Below are 21,216 nucleotides of genomic sequence, written 5' to 3' on the forward strand. Positions count from 1 at the left end.
AATTAAACAGTGGTCAGATTAACCTTTGTTAGCTTTTTCTCCTTTTGCTTTAAGGATAATCTCTTTGAGTGGCATTTTACCGTCCGGGGTCCTCCAGACTCTGACTTTGATGGTGGGGTTTACCATGGCCGAATTGTGCTTCCTCCAGAATACCCCATGAAACCACCCAGCATTATTCTGTTGACAGTAAGTGTGTCTGAAATGTCTTAACAAAATTTCGTGGTATTGCAGCCATATCACTATGGAAACGTGAAGTCCTTCAATCAAAGCAGACCTCCTTACTTTGAGTTGCTCAGATGGGAAACAACTAGGATTCCAATTGTTGCGTTCTGTTTCATGATTTTTGTACCCTTTATTTGAACATCCCTTTTTTTATGATTTAAGTTTGCTATCCTGTCATTACCACGAATGGATTGCTACAGATTTCTACCCTGGCACAGTATGTGCAAATCTCTTGGTTTTTAGTTAGCATTTTCTCCTTTAGTAAGGAGATGTATTCAACTTAAGAGCAAAAGTAGGCATCTTGGCCATTCCTGCGTGTTCTGCCATTCGATGAGATCCTTGCTCATCCCATTTCTGCATATCTCCGTCTACTTCTGATACCTTTCACCCCTCAATTATTAAGAATTGACCTATCTCTGCCTTTTAACATAGTCAAAGACAGTGCTTCCATCGCTTTGAGGAAGAGAGTACCAAAGACACTCAGGATACTGCAAAAAAGCATTGCTTCTCACCCTTGTCTTAAATGCGTGACTCTTTATTAAACAATGACCCCTAGTTCTAAGTCTTTGCACAAGTGGAACCATTCTTCACATATACACACTATCAAGACTAATCAGGATCTTGCATGTTCCAATCAAGCCATCTCATGCTCATCTTGGTTCCAACAGATGCAAGTCAATCCTCTCCGATCTTTCTTCAACAGCCTACTATTGTGGGTTAGTAGTCGAGCAAACCTTCTTTGATCTGCTTTCAATGTATTTAGTTCCTTTTTAAATAGACCATATCTAGAGTACTGTGTCATTAGTATTGGTCTCCTTGTACATAGTACACCAGGTCTGGTTTTAGCAATGTTGTGTATAACACAACTTCCAAATTTTTGTATTCAGTTCTGCTTATTATAAACTACAGCATTCTGTTTGCCTTCCTGCCTTTTTATTCTTCTGCCAAAATAGACCACTTTACATTTTCTATATTATACAGTAAACTTTGTTTTAACCAGCACCTTATGAATAGGTACTTTTGATAAACCTGCAAAAAATTATATGCTTCAAATACCATAATATTTATTGTATTATTTGGTCCAATCATTATAGTTTATTCGTTTCATTAACTCAGTGTAAATATACTTGCTCAATTGAGTGGCCACATGAAATACCACCAGTTGATTGTTTCTCCTCAAATACCACTATCTACTGCAGTTTCCCGTGTAGTCATTTGAAAGTGAGAGAGAGAAGGCTGTCTGCTGGGGAGTTTTACTTGTCAAAATTGCATTATTTATAATGTATGCTGCAAGTAAGGTATAACAGTGACATGTATATTTCCCTGCATTATGTTTCTAGACTTGGGTTATGTTTTTATATGGATTATATGAATGTCTTGATTATCTGGAATATTTGATCAACTAGCACACTCCATGTACCATACATACTGGTTAATAAAAAAAAATTGCTATACTTCATTTGTCAGATTTCTTATCCAGTCAGTTAACGTATCTGTATTAATTTGTTCTCAGTTTATTTTCGAACCTATTTTTATTGTCGTCAAATTTAACAATAATATATTTAGTCCCTTCATCCAAGTCATTTATATTAAATGAATAAGGTTTAGCTTCAGCACAGATCCTTGTGGTGCACCAGTTGTTACGTTTTGCCAATCAGAAAATGATCTAATTAGACCAACCCTCTGTTTCTATTACTAGTGGATCTTCTGACTGTGCAATAGGTTATCGTCTATACCATGAGCTATTATTTTCTACAATAACCTTTTTTGTGGAACCTTCTCAAGTGTCGTCTTCAAATTGAATTACGGTACTTTTATGGTTCTCCTTTATTCACATTACATGTTACATTTTCAGAGTCAGTTCATTGTTTAAAAGATGATTTCCTTTCCTCAAAACCATGTTGACTCTGCCTGATTGCCCCTAGCCTACCTAGATGACCTGACACCATGTCTTTAAGAAAAGCTTCTAACATCTTCCTGTGACAGATGTTAAGCCAACTGGCCTGAATGTTTCCTATTCCTGTTTCGACTTGAATGGAGCCATCCCCAAATCCTAAGAATTTTGAAAATCAAAACAAACGCACCAGCTATTTCACTTTGCTACTTTTGAGTCCTTGGCTTAAGTCCATTTGAACCCAACAATAAGTAACCCTTTAGCTCAAACAATTTGTTCAGTGTCAGTTCCTTAATGTTTGTTATTTTTTTGAGTTCCTTCCTCCCTTCTCATTTCTTCACTTACAGCTTTTTTTCAGAATATGATGAAGACAATGCAAAATACCTGTTCAGTACATCTGGCATATCCCTGCTTTTCTTTATTACTTCCCCAGGTACAACTTTGACAAGACATTTTAACTTTTTTTTTTAAAGTTTCTACAACAGATCTTGCTTTCTTGCATTCTCTCTAATTTAACTTTTCCTTCCTTGATCTTTTAGTTAGTCTTTGGCTTTTTATACCCAGTTTTCTGACTTGCTATCCCAGCTGAGTAATTTTGTGTTTATCTTTAAATGTGCATCTTTCTTTTTGGATTTTTCCTTTCTCACTTATTATTTGTGTTCTGTGTATTCTGAAATTTTCCTTTAAATGTCTGATACTGCATCCTTTTTGACCCCTCTCTGAACCAAGTTAACCTAATTTGCCAGCTTGATCTACTTTCAAGCCCTTCACAATTGGCCTTATTTTAAGTTTTGTAAAATGCTTGTCTTTGATCTGTGCTCCTCTCCACTAAAACTGTTATGTGAAAATCAATCATTTTATGATCACCACAATCCAAGATCATTAATTCTATCTCTATGCACGATACCAGGTCTTGCATAATCTCCTGTCTGGTTGGTTCCAGAACATTCTATGAAGCTATCCCCAAAACATTCCTTGAACCCCTTACCTAGGCAGCCTTTGCCCATCTTATTTCTACAAGTTTATGTATAGGTTTTATTCCTTGGGATTATTGGTGTACATATCTGGCAAGGCGTAACTTTATTGGCAATGAATCCTACCATATACTTACTGTTAAAGGCCCTGTACACCACTCCCACAAGTGTCTGCTTGTCGTCTTCATTCCTGTGAATGATAGAATTTTATTTATAATATGGTAGCTGGCTAAGTATAACATAATGTTTTAGTATCTTTTTAATTTTGGTCTGACTCTTGGGTTTAGTTATTTAATCTGCCAAAGTAACACTGCTGGAGTCTATAAATTTTCTGTGATAAATCTTTATTTACAACTTGATGGCATTGACCTTACTGTAGATGTTATTGTCTATGTGCTTCTGATGTCAGTATCTAAGAATTTAGATTAATGTGGTGGTGATGATGCAGAAATGCAAAATTAGCACCATTGACTTTGCTGGGCATTCATTATTTTGAGATGTGCACAAGGTTTTCCTCTTAATGCTGTACATTTTGTCCAGCAATTTGAGCAGAGTGTCAAGTCTAATGCCACTGGTTCTTTGAGGAAATGCTTAATATAATAGCAAAGCATCAAGACATTTCCATATCAGTATGTGCACATTGGAAGGCCATTTTAGAACTCCATCTATGTGTGGCTAGTGGAAAGAAAATGTTCCTAGTATCTTTATGTAATCCACCTTGTTTTGTCTTTTTTCCATTGGATAAGATGAAGTAGTAAAGCCTCTGTTTCCGGGATCCTGAGGAGTATAAGCTCAATCTGTCCTAGTTGTACTCAGCTGTTTGCTCAATTAATGCAAAATGCAGGAGAGATTTGATCTGTGTTCCTGTATATTTTTCCTTGTGAATGAAAAATAATTTATATGTTTGCCAATCCATTGATACATTCAGTTCCTTTTTAGAACTCTTTGCATTTGCCAAACTCTTAGTACTTCAGACAGTGCCACAATATTTTTGTATGTCCCTTGGACAGGCAGGCTGGCCCTCCCATTTCGTGTTTCATCCAAAAGATGACCACTCAAACAATGGGAGTATTGTAGTGAAGATTTGATCTAGATTATAAAAGTATCAGAAATAAGAGTACATGCAATGACCCCCTCCCTCTACCCCTTAGCCTGCTCAGGGATTCAATAAAATTGTAGCTAATCTTCCACCTCACTTTCACTTTATGTACAAAGCTCCAAAGTGGTACTTGATCCCATAACTGGATGATGAGAGGATATTAACTCAGCCAAGTTGGCAACTGTTAAGTGGCACTTTAACAAAAAAACTATTATCTATTAACGTTTTTGTGAAAGTCTTAATAGGGAGGTTTTTTTTAATAATATAAGGGATTCGTTGATAGGCAGGTGAATATTTTCCTCCTCCAAAGATCACTTCCTGTTGTTCCCAGGAACTGTTGAATTGTCACTTACCCTTTTTTTGTTACTGATGAGAAAGAATTTCATATTTGTTCTGTGGCATTACATTATCGCAAGCATTAAGATCAATTTTGAAATTTTCCAACTACTGTATATACACGAGTAATAGTTGATCTCATGTAAAAGTCTACCTTTTTTTGTATCCAAATATCCTGGAATTTTTACATATCTCATGTAAAAGTTGACCCCAGATCTTCACAAATAACAGATCAACGTTTGAGTCAGTGGGCCAGTCGTCATATTCCACTCCAGCTTTCCAGTCTGCCAGTTGTTCTGCTCCCTTCACAGTCTTCAATCTACTGGCTGTTGTGTTCTGCTTCAGGTTTTCAGAGTTACTGTAATTTTTTTTAAAAATTCATTTAGATATCAATTGGGTTTCTGCTAATGATATGGTATGAATTTTGACGGGTATGAATTTCAGCCCCTCCAAAGTAATATCCATGTAATAGTTGACCCCATAAATTTAACTTTAAAGTTGTCAAAAAATTCTACTATTACTCAGGTATACATGGTACTCATTTAAAAGTTAGGTTTACAAGATATTCAAAATTATTGGCTTGTTAATGGAACAAGAAGTTTAGCATACAAATGCATTTGGTTCTTTGTGGTTTATCCCTTTTCAATCTTGCTTTGGCATCTTTTTTGTACAGTATAATTTTTAAGATGCAGGAGAAGGTGTATCAGTCATTCCAGTTGACAGATAAAACATTTAGGGAGCTTTTGGGAAACGTTCCCATAACATTCACAGTAACAACTTAGTTTGGCTTTCTTGCTATGTCTGGACTTTTCAGTTAATTTGAAACACTTGTCAAATAGTAATCTGAAGCTTATTGGTTTAATATAATATTTAGTCTAAATCATATTATGATTTAGTTCAAAATGGGCAGTAATTTCATTCCAAGCAATTTGTTTACTGAAGGTTATTTGCTTTCCAGTACTGCTATTTGAACAGATAATTTTGTTTCAGCCTAATGGAAGGTTCGAAGTAGGAAAGAAGATATGTTTGAGCATCTCAGGACATCATCCTGAAACTTGGCAGCCATCCTGGAGCAGTAAGTATCTTCCAGATTCCAGTGTTAATCTAAATCGTCATCATTAGGTAGCAACTGTAGCATTAAAAAAAATCCAACTACTGGTTGTCTTAAATCAATTTTCAGAGAAAAAAAATTCATCTCTGTAATATGACCAGTCACATCCCAGAGAGAGATCTGGCTTCATAACCGTAAGCTAATTTTGCAAATTTGGTTACCATAGTAGTCAGTCACTGAGCATAGAATTGGCTGCCAATGTATTTTTAAGGATCGAACATTAATGTTTTTTTTACACACCAAAGGGAAAACAATATAAACTTTGGCACTTGTAAGAATTATGTGAAATAATTATTAAAAAGTATCACAAAGTTGGATTTAACTCTTTTACCCTCAACAAGAAACCTAGAGCTAATTAAACCTCAGTTAAGAGTAACCTTGTTCAGTTTTAAGTTCTTTTGTTCAGTTGGTTTGGTTGTACTTGGTTTCGTTTCAGCAAACCTTTTTAGTCACCGTGTTTTTTTTTAAAGTTGATGCCACTTCATTAAATCCTTAAACTGCTAAGACAGGGTCACTTAGAATCAAAGTCATACAGCAAAGAAACAGATCCTTCAGTCCATCTTGTCCATATGAATCAAGTTTCCCAAACTAAACTAGTCCTACTTGCCTGCATTTGGCTCCTATCTCTCTAAAACTTTTTCTGTTCATGTACCTGTCCAAATTTCTTTTAAATGTAACTCTACCTGCATCTACCACTTCCTCTGGCAGTTTATTCCACATGCTGGGTAAGATTACAACATTTAAAAGGCATCTGGCTGACTATACGAACAGAGGATTTAGAGGGTTATAAGCCAAATGCTGGCAAGTGGGGCTAGGTCATATTGGGGATGTCTGGCTGGAATGGACGATTTGGATAGAGGGGTCTAGCCTTGCTGTATGAATCTATATCAATCACCATCTGTGGAAAAAGTTAACCCTCAGGCCACTTTTAGATATTTCTCCTCTCACCTTAAAAAATATGCTCCCTGGTTTTGAATTCTCCAAACCCCACACCCCACCCTTTCCAGCCTTTGGTGGAAAAGACCTTTGCTATTCACCTGATCTATGCCCCTCCTAATTTTATAAACTTCTATAAGGTCACCCTTCAAGTCCTTTACTCCATTGAACAAAGTCCCAACCTCCTCTTAACTCAAACCTTTCAATCCCAGCAGCAACCTGGGAAATGTTTTCGGAACCCTCTCCAACTTAATAATCATCTTAAAGCAGGTGACCAGAACTGTACACAGTACACTCTTAACAGGGGTTCTTTAAACTTCACTTCCACAACCTTTTGTTTCCGGAACTTCTCAAGATTGCCTCCTCCTGCCCCGACACTGCTGGAAACTGATTCCTTGCTTTGCTGCTGGCACAGATGGTTTTTCTATGATGAAACCTGCACAGCATGCACAGACAACCTTCACACTGAACTACTGGATAGTTCTCTATCAAACAGGAAATCTGCTTCTGACGTTGCCTCTTTAAGTCATAGGATACCTTTATTGTGAGGCTCCAGCCCGATTTTTTCTCTTAGTAGGCTCTGAATTATTAATTAGAAGTTTCTTAAAAGCTTTGTCTGAATGCACATAAACAAACAAGACAACCTGACATTACTTTGAGAACTCTGAATGAAACTAAAACATCCTTATTAACATAGATGTAATAGAAGTGCCAATTTAACTTGAAACTCTGTGGCTGTTTCCATTTCAGAGCACAGGATGTAAATAATAAAGTATTGTGAATCATCATCTCACTTTCTCATGGGGAAAAATCTTTTAGGAGGCAGTTCCAGTTTTCTGTCACTATTTCCTCTCCCTATATCTATTCTATTCATACAAAATTTGCTTGAGCAGTGCCAATGTTGGGATTCATTTTATTTTGTTAGCTTTTCATAAACCATTTGCTACAATAATTGACTCTCTCTTTCTGCGCCATGAACGATCTTCAAATCATGTTGCTGGAGATTAAATTCCAACAAAGCCATCAAGTTTTTATGGAATTGTTCAGGAAAAGTGAGAGGATTACCATCCGTACAAACAAATGCACTGGAGTGTTGGCCTGATATTTCTTTTGTGCTCAATCACTTGAACCTTTATAATTCAGAGGATATAGCTGACCCACATCTGAGACTGTTGACCCATTGATCAGTAGACATACATTGTGGTGACTGACTTAGTAGCATGGTTTAGTTATAGTGCATTTAGCTATGGATTGGTATAGGCAGGCTTATGTCTCCTTATTTTGAAAACTTTCCATTTTGGCCATACATTACTGGCAACATACGTCTCCTATTGCTTCTCCATCCTTTTGTGCAAGAAGCGAGGAGAAACCAAACAGAGATTGCATGCTTTCTTAAAATTTCTGAGCTTTTCATTCTATCTAATTTAATTGTCTTGCCAAATAGTGCAGATAGACATCTGAATGGAAAGTGAGGAACAAAAGTATCACTGCTGAAAGTAATTCTGAATCATCATATTGTATTTGTTTCTAGTTCGGACAGCATTGTTGGCCATTATTGGGTTCATGCCAACGAAGGGTGAAGGAGCTATTGGTTCTCTGGATTACACTCCTGATGAAAGAAAAGCGCTAGCCAAAAAGTAAGATCTTTGTTTTAGATATTTGTATTATTTAAACAAAAGGATAATTCCTTATTTGAGAGGAAGTGTTCCCTTCCATTACCTCAGCCCTTTTACTCTCCCAAACACAATAGAAAAAGAAAATATATACCAAAATGTGTAAATTTAGAATAATGTTTAATATGCATAATATGCAAGATGCATGGAATTCAATTCTGATAATCTAATAGATTGGAAATTAGATGTCAACTTATCTCAAATTCTCTTGGTTAAATAGAGATAATAGCTTGGAATGCTGAAGTACATAAGTAGCCACTTGACTCCCCAAAGTCTGTCCAGTATATCCAAGGCACAACACAGGAGCGTGATGAAATGCTTCTGCTTGCCTGGATGTATGCAGATCCAACAGCACTTGGAAAGTTTGACACCAACCAAGATAAAGCAGCTCGCTTAATTATCACCTCTCGGCAAACATCCACACTTTTCACCGCTGACATTTAGCACCAGCTGTACATTACCATCAACGAGATGGACTGCAGAGATTCTCCAAAGAACCTTAGTCTGCACATTCCAAATCCATGACCACTTCCACGTTCAAGGACAAGGAGAGCAGATAAATTGGAATGCAGCCACTTCTGATTTTCCCTTCAAGCCACTCACCACACTGACTTGGAAATGTATCACTATTCCTTCAGTATTGTTGAGTCAAAATTCTGGAGTTCCGTCCTTAACAACATTGTGGGTATACCTACAGCATAAACAGCAGCAGTTGAACAAGGTAGCTCTTACCACCATGGGCAACCAGGAGTCAGCAACAAACGCTGGCAGAGCCAGCAGTACCCACATCCATGAGTGAATTTAAAAGAAAAGCAGTTGTACTGAGCAAGGTAACTTGAGAGCTGTGTACCAGAGTTATTGAGGGTTTTTTTCTTTTTTAAAATGCATGAACTCGTTTCTTTGCCAAACCGCAATTGTGCATCTTTACAGTGGTCAACTGAAAGCAATTGACTGCTGCTTGTTGAACAATGGAACATAAAGACTTATGGGCGCAACAGTAACTGTGTATCTCCAATCTATTTTTTTTTTTTACAATTTAGGTCACAAGATTATAACTGTGAAAATTGCGGTTCCCACATGAGGACAGCTCTCCTTCCATGCACAGAAAGTAGCATTCCAAGTATGGCTGATGTGGAAGCAAAAGAATTAGCAAAACAAATCAGTTTTAAGGTGCCTTTATAAATTGTGCTTAAAAATTGGTATGGATTATTAGTTGAGCCAATTTCGTCATACAGCAAAGAAATAGACCCTCAGTCCAACTCATGCATGCCAACCAAGTTTCCCAAACTAAACTAGTCCCATTTACTTTTGTTTGGCCCATGTCTCTCTCAACAAATGCAGGGCTTACATATTCTCGGAACATTCAGTGACATTCTAAGTCTTGCTTTTTGTTAAAGTATTGTACAATAATTCCTCTTGGGATGAAGCAAAGAATTTATTTGAATTGATTTAGTATCTAATGTACCCCAGTTATTTTACATCAAAGTAATTGCTCTTGGAGTATAGTTGCTATTATGTTGACAGCATGATAGCAAATTGCATTCCACAGGATCTGAACTGCAGCTAATATAGATGGCCATTTAGTTTTATTTTTATGGTTAATTAAAAGAAAAATATTGCAGGTTGCCCTGATTTAAGTTTGAGCAAACAAGGCCTTGGTTTAATGTCATATCTAAAAGATAGCACATTTCATGATTGTTGAAATCCTGTGATGTATTTATAGCCATAACTCCTGAATCAGAAACAAATAGACTGAATTATTAGCAATGTAATTCTTTCAAGTGTTAACTTCATTTATTTCTTTAATAGGCAGAGACTGGTTCTGCTGCCAGCACAACTGCTGAACCTTCTCCAGCACCAACACCTATAAAAATTGCAAAGCAAGAAGCTCCTGTTTCTGATGACGTTACATTCACTGAAAATAATCCAGAAATTGAAGCTATGAGAGAAGTATGTAAACAAATTCATTTTCTCTTTGTATCCTTGCCTTTAGCCAAATTTTTTGTGGAACAGATCTATTTACGTGGAGACCCAATAATTGGGGTGGCACGGTGGCTCAGTGGTTAGCACTGCTGCCTCACAGCACCAGGGTCCCAGGTTCGATTCTAGCCTCTGGCGACTGTCTGTCTGTGTGGAGTTTGCACATTCTCCCTGTGTCTGCATGGGTTTTCTCCAGGTGCTCCAGTTTCCTCCCACAGTCCAAAGATGTGCAGGTCAGGTGAGTTGGCCATGTTAAATTGGCCATAGTGTTAGGTGCAGGGTGGATTACTCTTCGGAGGATCGGTGTGGACTGGTTGGGCTGAGGGGCCTATTTCCACACTGTAGGGAATCTAATCTAATTCGTGTCACGTTTCTGGTTATGAAAAGAAAACTATTTTTGTTAACTTGATAATTTTTTTTCAAGCATGTGGATATAACAGGAAATGTTGATGTAGTAACGCATTGCAATGCCTCCTTCTCTGATTAACATTGTTAACATTCAAAATCCCAGTTACTATCTCATTGTTTTCTTTAGTTGTCACTTATTTAGGTTAATTTTACATCCCTTGAGGTTGAGGGTGGACATTGAAAGTTGCATCACCAGTAGGGTGGTTATGATGGTGTTTAACATGCTTGCCTTCATTACTCAGACCTTTGAGTATAGGAGTTGGGACATGATAACGTTGTACAGGACGTTGGTGTGGCTTCTTCTGCAGGTAACCCTGTTTATAGGAAGGATGTTATTAAACTGGAGAGGATTCTGAAAATATTTACCCGGATGTTGCCAGGAATGGAGGGTTTGAGGTATAAAAATAGACTGGAGAGGGTGGGACTTTGTTCACTGGAGCTTAGGAGGTTGAGTGATGACCTTTTACACAGGTTTATAAAATTCAGGGTATCAGGTTGTAAGTTTGCTTGGGGAGCTGCTATATTTGTTTTCAGATGCTTCTTCACCATGCTAGGAAAGAAAATCAGTGAGCCTCCGATGAGGCACTGACGTTCTGTCCCGCTTGCTAATGGTGTGTCTTGGTCTGTTGTGGTTGGTCATATCACTTTGGTTCTTTTTCTGAGGGGTTGGTAAATGGGTCCAAAATGATATGTTTGTTAATGGAGTTCCGGTTTGAATGCCAGACCTCCTAGGAATTCCCGAGTGTATCTTTGTTTAGCCTGTCCTGGGATGGATGTATCATCCCAGTCGAACTGGTGTCCTTTTTGTCTGTGTATATGGATTATAGTGATAATAGGGTATAGATAAGTTGAATGACGAGGGTCTTTTTTTCTAGGGTGGGGGAGTTAAAAACTTAGGGGGCATATTTTTAAGGTGAGAGGAGAAAGATCTAAAAAGGTCATGAAGGCTAACGTTTTTACATAACAAATGGATTGTGTGGAATGAACTGCCAGAGAAAGTCCTGCATGCAGATAGTTACAACATTTAAAAGGCATTTGGATAACTACATGAGTAGTAAAGGTTCGGATGGATATGGGCCAAGTGCGGGCAGATGGGGCTCGTTTAGTATGGGAACACGTTCGGCATGGACTGGTTTCCATGCTGTATGACATGATGACTGATAAGAGTATAAGTATGAATTAAGAGCAGAAGAAGGCATTCAGCACTTGAGCCTGCTCTGCTGTTTAATACAGTCAAAGCTGATCTGCTTGTGTTGTGAATTCCACATTCTCATTTACCCTCCAACCTTAGGCAAGTGAATCGATTTACCTCCACTTTAAAAATACTCAATGACCATCCTCCTCTGCTTCTTGAGGCAAAGGTACAAAGTCTCACAACCCTCGGAAGAATCTCCTCTTCTCTGTCCTAAAAATGAGCGTGCCTTCTAACTTTAGACTTGCCCTGAAGAAGGGACTATTCTTTCCACAACACCTTGACCAGACCATTCAGGATATTTTATGCTTCAAGTCACATCATCTCTTTTGAACTCCAGTGGAGGCAAGCCCACTCTGTTGAATCTTTTCCCCGAAGTCAAGCTACACTATCAATCAAGTAAACCTGCACTGAAATGCCTGTAATGCATTTACCTTCTTCCTTAAATAAGGAGACCAAAACTACACGTAGTTGAGATATGGTGTCTCTAAAGCACTGTACAACTGAAGCACAACATAGCTTTTTAAATTCATCTCTAAAAACAATTTTTTAATTAATCGTTCTACTTGTGTGCTAATTACTTGCAACTCCTGCACTAGAAGACCTAGTTCTCTACACATTGTGGAAAACTGCAATCATTCTCCATTTAGATACTACTCTGCTGTTTAATTCTTTCAGCCTAAGTGAACAGATTTACATTTTCCCACATTATACTTTGATGTAGATTTTTTTCCCACACTCACTATCTAAATCAGCTTGTATCTTCCATATGTCCTCTTCACAAATCTGTTTATTTTACAGATGACAAAAATAACTGCCATGCCTTTGTTCCCCTTCTTCAAGTCATTGATCTACATTTGGGGGGGGAGAAAAAAAGAGGCTGCTGCTTAGATCCTTATGGGACTGTAATGGTCATATCCTGCCAATGCTAATATTCTGCCAATCAGAAACAGGCCCATTTATGTGTACTTTCTTTCTGTGAGCCAGTCAATCTTCCATGCTGGCATGCATATAATATGCTAGTACCTCAACACCATAACCATCTCCTTTTGATGTAGCACCTTGCCAAATATCTTTTAGAAATTCGAGTACTGTACATTTACAAGCTCCCCTTTAACTGTAATGCATTTACTTTTTCAAAGAATTCCAATAAATTGGTTAAACATGACTTACCCTGCAGCAGGGCCTCTTCCTGATTACCTTGAGACTTGGTAAGTGCTCAGCTATGACTCCTTAATACAGGTACATAAATAATTTAGATGGAACACTAATTTCAAATTATCACTGTATTCTAACAGATGAAAGACTTAACAGACAATTTTTCAATGTATAATTTCAGTTACATCACACTGCAACTTTTTGCTATAAATTCTGTTTTACGATCGAGCCCTCCGCCATCACCTGATGAAGGAGCGTCGCTCCGAAAGCTAGTGTGCTTCCAACTAAAGCTGTTGGACTATAACCTGGTGTGGTGATTTTTAGCTTTTGTACAAAAAATTGTAAGCCAGGATAGCATGAGTCCACTCCTGACGTCCTTCCAGCTATTAAAGGTCTTTGGTTTGGAAGGTCCTATCAGGCGTGCCTTGGTGAGTTGCTTCAGTGGATGTTGGAGGTGATAGACGCTGCTCTAACTGTATACCATGGTGAAAGGAGTGAATTTTGCAGGTGATGTGTGACGTAACAATGATGTTGGCTGTTTTGTCCTGGATGGTGTTTATCATGTGTTGTTGGAGCTGTACCCATCCAGGCAAGTGGAGAGCATTCTATCAAACATCTAATTTGTGGCCGTAGTACTTATATGACTAGTGAAATTCAGAATTTGAGTGGCACCAAAACAAGTGTCCTTGACCTTTTTTATAACCTTCAAATTCTTTGTAAATTTGCATACACTACTGGGTTGTGTCTTTGATATGAATTGTGCCTATGTTTTTTTTTCATACTGATTTTTGTCCTAGAAGTGATCTCAAATGTTTGGTTTGCCATATGGCAAATCTATCCATATTTTGGACTGGATTAAGTGAAACTTTCTGTAAACTTAACCTAATGAAACTGATTCAAGCTGTTTATTACAATGTCTATTTGGATCTCTAAATTAGTGAAGAAAGGTTTTTTTCTATATCTCCTGATCATTGTAAATAAGTTATTTTCCATGTAGTTCAGCATGAGGTGGCAAAAATCAAATCATCGTCGTACTGTCTCTGCTGATTTATATGTACAGGAGACAGCATAATAATAGTTGCTTGTTTCAATGTCTCACCAAATGCCTACCTGAATGATTCACTGTGTTCTACTTTTCTGTTAATGGATCCATTCCTTTACTGACTCCTATCTAGGGCACTCTGCAAATTTTTCCATTGATAAAATTCCATTCTCTGATCCAGCCCTGACAACTTAGGTGGCAGATGAAAAAGGATGCTTTTCTTTGGTTCAAGGATCTAGATTTGCCTAAGGTTTTTCAATTAGAGTCAGAGATGTACAGCACGGAAATGGACCCTTTGGTCAAACGCATCCATGCCAAACAACAAATATCCTAAATTAATCTAGTCCCATTTTTCAGCACTTGGCCCATATCCCTCTAAACCCTTTCTATTCATGAACCCATCCAGATGCTTTTTTAAATGTTACAATTGTACCAGCCTCCTCCACTTCATGTGGCAGCTCATTCCTTACCCTTTGTGTGAAAAAGTTGCCCCTTAGGTCCCTTTTGAATCTTTCCCCTCTCACCCTAAACCTATGCCCTCTAGTTCCGAACTCTTTCTCTTCTCTTCTCCCTCCCCCCACCACCACCCAAGGCAAAAACCTTGTTTATTTACCCTATCCGTATATAAAGGTCACCCCTCAGCCTCTGATGCTCCAGGGAAAAGAGTCCCAGTCTATTCGGCCTCTCCCTATAGCTCAAATCCCCCAACCCTGGCAATATCCTTAAATCTTTTCTGAACCCTTTCAAGTTTCTCAACATCCTTCCTATAGGACAGAGATCAGAATTGCACACAATATTCCAAAAGTGGCCTAACAAATGTCCTGCACAGCCACAACATGACCTTCCAACCTCAGTGCTCCGACCAGTAAAGGAAAGTATACCAAACCAAACTCCTCCTTCACTATCCTATCTACCGACAACTCCACTTTCAAGGAGCTATGAACCTGCATTCCAAGGTCTCATTGTTCAGCAACACTTGCCTGGACCTTGCCATTAAGTGCATAAGTCCTGCCCTGAATTGCCTTTCCAAAATGCAGCACCTCACATTTATCTACATTAAACTCCACCTGCCACTCCTTGGCCCATTTGCTGATCTGATCAAGATCTCAATGCACTCTGAGGTAACCGTCTCCACTGTTCACTACGCTTCCAATTTTGGTGTCTCTGCAAACTTACTAACTCTGCCTCCTATGTTCACACCCAAATCATTTACATAAATGACAAAGCAGTGGACCCAGCACCGATCCTTGTGGCACACCACTGGACACCGACCTCCGATCTGAAAAGCAACCTTCCATCACCACCCCCTCTTCTACTTTCCAACCAGTCTGTATCCAGGTGGTTAGTTCTCCCCCTAATCTAACCTTGCTAACCAGTCTATCATGAGGAACCTTGTCGAATACCTTACTGAAGTCTATGTAGAACGCATCCACTACTCTGCCCTCATCTATCCTCCTCATTACTTCTTCAAAAAATTTGATTATGATTTCCCATGCACAAAGTCATGTTGACTATCCCTAATAAGTCCTTGCCTTCCTAAATACATGTACATCCTGTCTGTCAGGATTGCCTCCAACAACCTGCCCACCACTGATGTCAGGCTCACCAGTCAACATTTCTCTGGCTTTTCCTTACCGCCCTTAAACAGTGGCACCATGTTAGCCAACCTCCAATCTTGTGGCACCTCACCTGTGACTGTTGCTGATCCAAATATTTTAGCAAGAGGCCCAGCAATCACTTCGAGACGAAAGTGAGGACTGCAGATGTTGGAGATCCGAGCTGAAAATGTGTTGCTGGAAAAGCGCAGCAGGTCAGGCAGCATCCAAGGAACAGGAGAATCGACGTTTCGGGCATAAGCCCTTCTTCAGGAATGAAGAAGCCCTTCCTGAAGGGCTTATGCCCGAAACGTCGATTCTCCTGTTCCTTGGATGCTGCCTGACCTGCTGTGCTTTTCCAGCAACACATTTTCAGCCCAGCAATCACTTCCCTAGCTTCCCACAGAGTTCTTGAGTACTCCTGATCAGATCCTGGGGATTTATCCACTTCTGTGCATTTTGAGATTCAGCAGCACCATCACCTCTGTAATAGGAGTTTCCATCTATTTCCCCATGTTCTGTACCTTCCATGGCCGCATCTACAGTAAACACTGATGCAAAATATTCATTTAATATCTCCCCCATGTCCTGTGGTTCCACACATGGGTTCCTTGCTGATCTTTGAGTGGGTCCTATTCTCTCCCTAGTTACTTTTTGTCCTTTAATGTATTTGTACAATCCCTTTTGGATTCTCCTGAACTCCATTTGCCAAAAGTATCTCGTTCCCTTTTAACCTTCCTGATTTCCCTCTTAAGTATGTTCCTATTGCCTTTATATTCTTCTAAGGGTTTACTTGATCTCTGCTGTCTATACTTGACATATGCTTCCTTCTTTTTCTTGACCAAAATATCAATTTCTCTAATTATCCAGCATTTCCTACACCTACCAGCCTTGCCGTTTACCCTAACTGGAACAGATTGTCTCTGAACTCTCATTATCTTTTTTTTTTAGGCTTCCCATTTTCCAGCTGTCCCTTTATCCGCAAACATCCACCCCCAATCAACTCTTCTTCTTTTGAAAGTTCTTGCCTAATATCCTCAAATTTAGCCTTCTTCCAATTTAGAACTTCAACTTTTAGATCCGGTCTATCCTTCTCCATGACTCTTGAATTAGCTGCATTGATTATTGATGCTTCTTGCTATTGCTCTGATGTTCACACTTTCTTTCATGGCCTTTAAATCTCATTCTTCTGTTACCATTTTTGATCCTTCTCTTCCCAGTCTAAACTTCAATGCTTAATGTGTTCATAGCCATAGAGTTATATATCACAGATACAGACCCTTCAGTCCAACTTGGCTGGACTGACTAGATATCCTTAATGATCAAGTCCCATTTGCCAGCATTTTGTGCATATCCCTCTAAACCCTTTCTATTCACATACCCATCCAGGTGCCTTTTAAATGTCTATAATTATATCCACCCACCACCTCTGGCAGCTCATTACATACACATTCCACCCTCTGCATGGAAAAGTTGCCCCTCTGGTCCCTTTTTAAATCTTTCCCCTCTCATCTTAAACCCATGCCCTCTAGATTTAGGCTTCCCTTCCCTCGGCAAAGGACTTTGACTATTCACCCTATCCATGCCCCACATGATTTTATAAAGCTCTGTAAGGTTGTCCCTCAGTCTCCAGCCTATTCAACCTCTCCAGTCCCAACAACATCTTTGTAAATCTTTACTGAACCCTTTCAAGTTTAACAGCAACATTCCTATAGCAGAGAGATCTGAACTGAACACCATCTTTTAAAAATGGCTTCACCAGTGTCCTGCACATGATATTCCAACTCCTACACGGTGTTCCGACCAATGAAGGCAGGTGTGCCAAACACTGCCGTCTTCCTGCGACTCTCCTTCCAAAGAACTGTGCACTTGCACCCCTAAGTCTCTTTATTCGGCAAAAATCTACTGGGGCCTCCCATTAATTGTATATTCTGCCCTAGTTTGCCTTACCAAAATGCAACACCTCATATTTATCTAAATTAAACGCCATCTGCCACTCCTTGGGATATGGCCCATTTTAATCAAGATCCTGTTGTGCTCTGAGATACCCATCCTCATTGTCCACAGCACCATCCAGTTTGGTGTCATCTGCTTGCCAACCTTTATTTGCTTCCAAATAATTTATTTAAATGACAAAAAGCTGTGGATCTAGCATCGATTCTTTCAGCACACCACTCTGAAAAACAGCCCTCTGCCACCACATTTTGTTTCCTACGTTCAAGCTAATTTTGTATCCAATTGGCTAGCTCCCTCTAATCCTATGTGATCTAATTTTGCTAACCTTTCTATTCTGAGAAACCTTTATTGGTTGCCTTGCTGAAGTCCATGTCAAGCATGTTCACCGCTCTGCCTTCATTAATCATCTTTGTCACCTCTTCAAAGAAACCTCAAATGGGGTGGCTCAGTGTGTCGGGGACCCAGGTTTGATTCCAATCTCTGGTGTCTGTCTAGAGTTTGCATATTCTCCATGTCTGTGCTGAATTCCTCTGGGTGCTTTGGACTGTGGGAGGAGACCAAAGATATGCAGGTTAGGTGATTGACGGTGCTAAATTGTCCATAGTGTCTAGAGATGTGCACTAGGTGGATTAGCCATGGGAAATGCAGGGTTACAGAGAGAGAGAAAGAGAGTGGGATGCTGTTCGGAGGTCAGTGTGGACTTGATGGGCTGAATGACCTCCTTTCACGTGGTAGGGATTCTGTGATGTTAGTGACAAAATTTGTAATGCATAAAGCCATGTTGACTATCCCTAATCAGTCTAGCCTTTCCAAATACATGTAAATCCTGTCCCTCAGACTTCCGTCCAACAACTTAACCACTACTGATGTCAGTCTTGCTGGTCTAATGCTCCCTGGCTTTTACTTATGTTACGTAAATATTTGTCACCAGTCCATTTTCTCTTAGATTCTTCTTGCATTTTCTCTGGTTCCAAGTTTCTCATCAAAGCTTTTGAAATGCCCTTTTTAGTTCTTAGGTTTGCATGATGGATGAAGGATTCTTGAGTAACCCACTTCTCCAGCTTCTGTTCTAACCCCACTCTCCACCCGTCCCACTTCACTATCAAAGGATGCACCTTGCCTTCAACTTCCACACTGACCACTTTTACATGCTTGCCCAATTGTTTTGTACCACTTGTAGTATGATTGCTAAAATTAAACAAGCTTATCCCTTTTTGTGTTCCTGACAAATTGCTCTCCAAATATATTCCTGTCTGCACTAACACTTCTTGATTAGTAGCTTTTGTCTTTGCACTGCTGCATGATTTGCCTACTTGTCTATTCTGAAATATTAAGCAAATTTGTTTAATATTACATTCCTTGACACTGCAATCCTGTTGCTATAAAATCTGTGTCTTATGATTCTGCTCCACAACCACCTGATGAAGGAGCAGCACTTCGAAAGCTGCTTTTAAATAAACCTGTTGGGCTATAACCTGATGTTGTTGTGTAATTTTAACTTTCATCGCCCAGTCCAACACCGGCACCTCCAAATCATGCAATTTTTAGGGTGGTAGTGAAGTCAGCCCGTTCAACTGGTTTATTTAAATGAATTCTGAATGGTTTTACTTGAATTTTTGTTTTCCTTAAAATTCTGGCTTTACATAACCATACAGCATGTTTGAGCCAAATTATAACAACTTTAACTTAAAAATTCATGCCTTAATTAATTAATTATGATTGCAGGCCTTTAAATTTACATACTTTATAGTTTATGAATTTAGAATATTATGACCATTCAAATTTTTGGCATTTGCTTAATGGATGATTAAGTTGATTTGAGTTCGTAACTCAGTTCTCTTATTGATCTACCAAAATAAACTATTTAGTGGGTTGAATGTTTACATAAAACATCTTATTAAAAAAACTGTGTCTTATGATTCTGCTCCACAACCACCTGATGAGCTTGGCCAAAATGGGTTGGACTGAAGGGTACTTCCACTTGAATTTACATATAAATCCTAGTCAAAGTCCAAGATGATCTGTGGTTCAGAAATGACAAAGACAGGAGATTATTTAACAAAAACAAATTGATGAACTTTGTTCCATCTGCTCATCTTCATTGAAAGTGGGGAAAAGCTAAATTGTATGAACAACATGCATCAGAAAATTCATTTTAAGCTTTTGAATATTTTTGCTTAATTTTCAGATTGTATTTTGTGCATTCATAATTGAACAATTCCAACATAGAATTTCATTTTCCTCGCCTACCCCTTCTAAAGGACATTTTCACCTTTCAAGTACCTGAAACATTCAATCCTTCTTAGAATGGCCTGATTTCTTCCTGGGGAATGAGGAGCATGCAAGGCACAAATGTGTTCACTACCCTCTAATCAGGAGGGAGATCCAGTGCAATACTCCTTTCTCAAAATAGAAACCAATACTCTTCAGCATAATTGAGAACACGCTGTCTTTACCTTTTTTTTAGGGAAGAGTTTTTAAAGATAAAATCAAATGGAACAGAGCTATCATTAGTGAAATGCAATGAGTAAGAGTAATATTTATTTTCTGGTCTGTCACCTTTTGCCATTGACCATGTCTCTCTCTTTGTACAAGTAAAAGGAAGCAATAGGTTGCAATTAAATTTATCAATATTGCTGAAAAATATCAGCATTTTCTCAATGGTAACACCCATACTAATCTGAATCCACTTGCCTACAGATCAACAGTATAAAAATTGATTGTCCCCTTGAATTGGTACTTCTGTGAAATAGTGCAAGATGAAACACTTGGAGAAATTAATTTTTCAGCAAAATTCATGTTTTATGCTATCAAATGGCTTTAATGGCTATTAGTCATGGACTGTTGAGTAGTCCCTTTTTCTCTTTTAGTGTGAAATTTAAGTTATTTAATGCTGGGAGATACATTGAATGTTGCCATTAAAAATCTTATTTTACTTAAGACTATTTTTCCATGGGGGTTCGAGTTCCAATACATAGAGCACTTCAAACTAAAATGCAAGCATGCACTAGTGGTCTAGTGCTAGAGAAAATTGAGAAAGAGATGTTATGTAACACCTGTATTTCATCATGGTTGTATGTCAGTTGGAGTACAGTGTATAGTTTTGTCAGCAAATTATAACATGAAATTGTACACCACTACAGAAGGGTAGAACAAAGATTTAAAAAGATGATTCCAGAGTTGAGGTTATACCATTTAGGTATATGGAAAGACTGAACAGAGGGTCTCCTTCTCTGTGGTAAAGCAAAGTCTGAAGTGTAATCTAAATTTTTTAAATTGAGAATTTTTTTTTAATGACATATTCTATGTTGTGGGGGATATATTTGATTGCTTCCTTATTTCAGTATAAACAAGCAATCAAATAGAGAACTTCAAAGAACATTCATTTGCCTGATGTGGTGACAATATGGTTTTTACTGCCACAGTAATTGAGACAAATAATTTAAATACCCTTAGTAGATAAGCAGATAAAGGAGAAGAGTATAAGGGCACTCATTGTTTGGTAAAGAAACGCAAAGCCTCAAATGAAACTTTTTTTTTAAAATCTGATTAAGTAAAACCTTGTTTCTTTACTGTAGATTCAGATTTCATCACTGAAGAACAATAGCCCAAAATTTAGCAAAGATGCATTGACATGCAG

At 38.5% G+C, this 21,216-nt stretch overlaps 1 protein-coding gene across 2 annotated transcripts in view; it reads left to right on the top strand.

The window, feature by feature from the left end:
• The window catches only part of ube2j1 (ubiquitin-conjugating enzyme E2, J1), a 40,088-nt gene that overhangs the window by 16,142 nt on the left and 2,730 nt on the right, over positions 1-21,216 (top strand). Inside the window, exons 3-7 of one of the 2 annotated variants that reach the window (XM_043686745.2) lie at positions 55-186; positions 5,516-5,600; positions 8,104-8,209; positions 9,286-9,415; positions 10,055-10,195. In XM_043686745.2, coding sequence (XP_043542680.2) covers positions 55-186; positions 5,516-5,600; positions 8,104-8,209; positions 9,286-9,415; positions 10,055-10,195 — 594 coding nt within the window. The remainder of the gene's footprint in view (positions 1-54; positions 187-5,515; positions 5,601-8,103; positions 8,210-9,285; positions 9,416-10,054; positions 10,196-21,216) is intronic. The other variant, XM_087982265.1, reaches the window with a different exon arrangement.

The sequence above is a fragment of the Chiloscyllium plagiosum genome, unplaced genomic scaffold (genome assembly GCF_037043375.1).
Source record: "Chiloscyllium plagiosum isolate Xiang-an unplaced genomic scaffold, Cpla_swu_hap1 HiC_scaffold_3, whole genome shotgun sequence".
Classification (NCBI taxonomy): Eukaryota; Metazoa; Chordata; class Chondrichthyes; order Orectolobiformes; family Hemiscylliidae; genus Chiloscyllium; species Chiloscyllium plagiosum.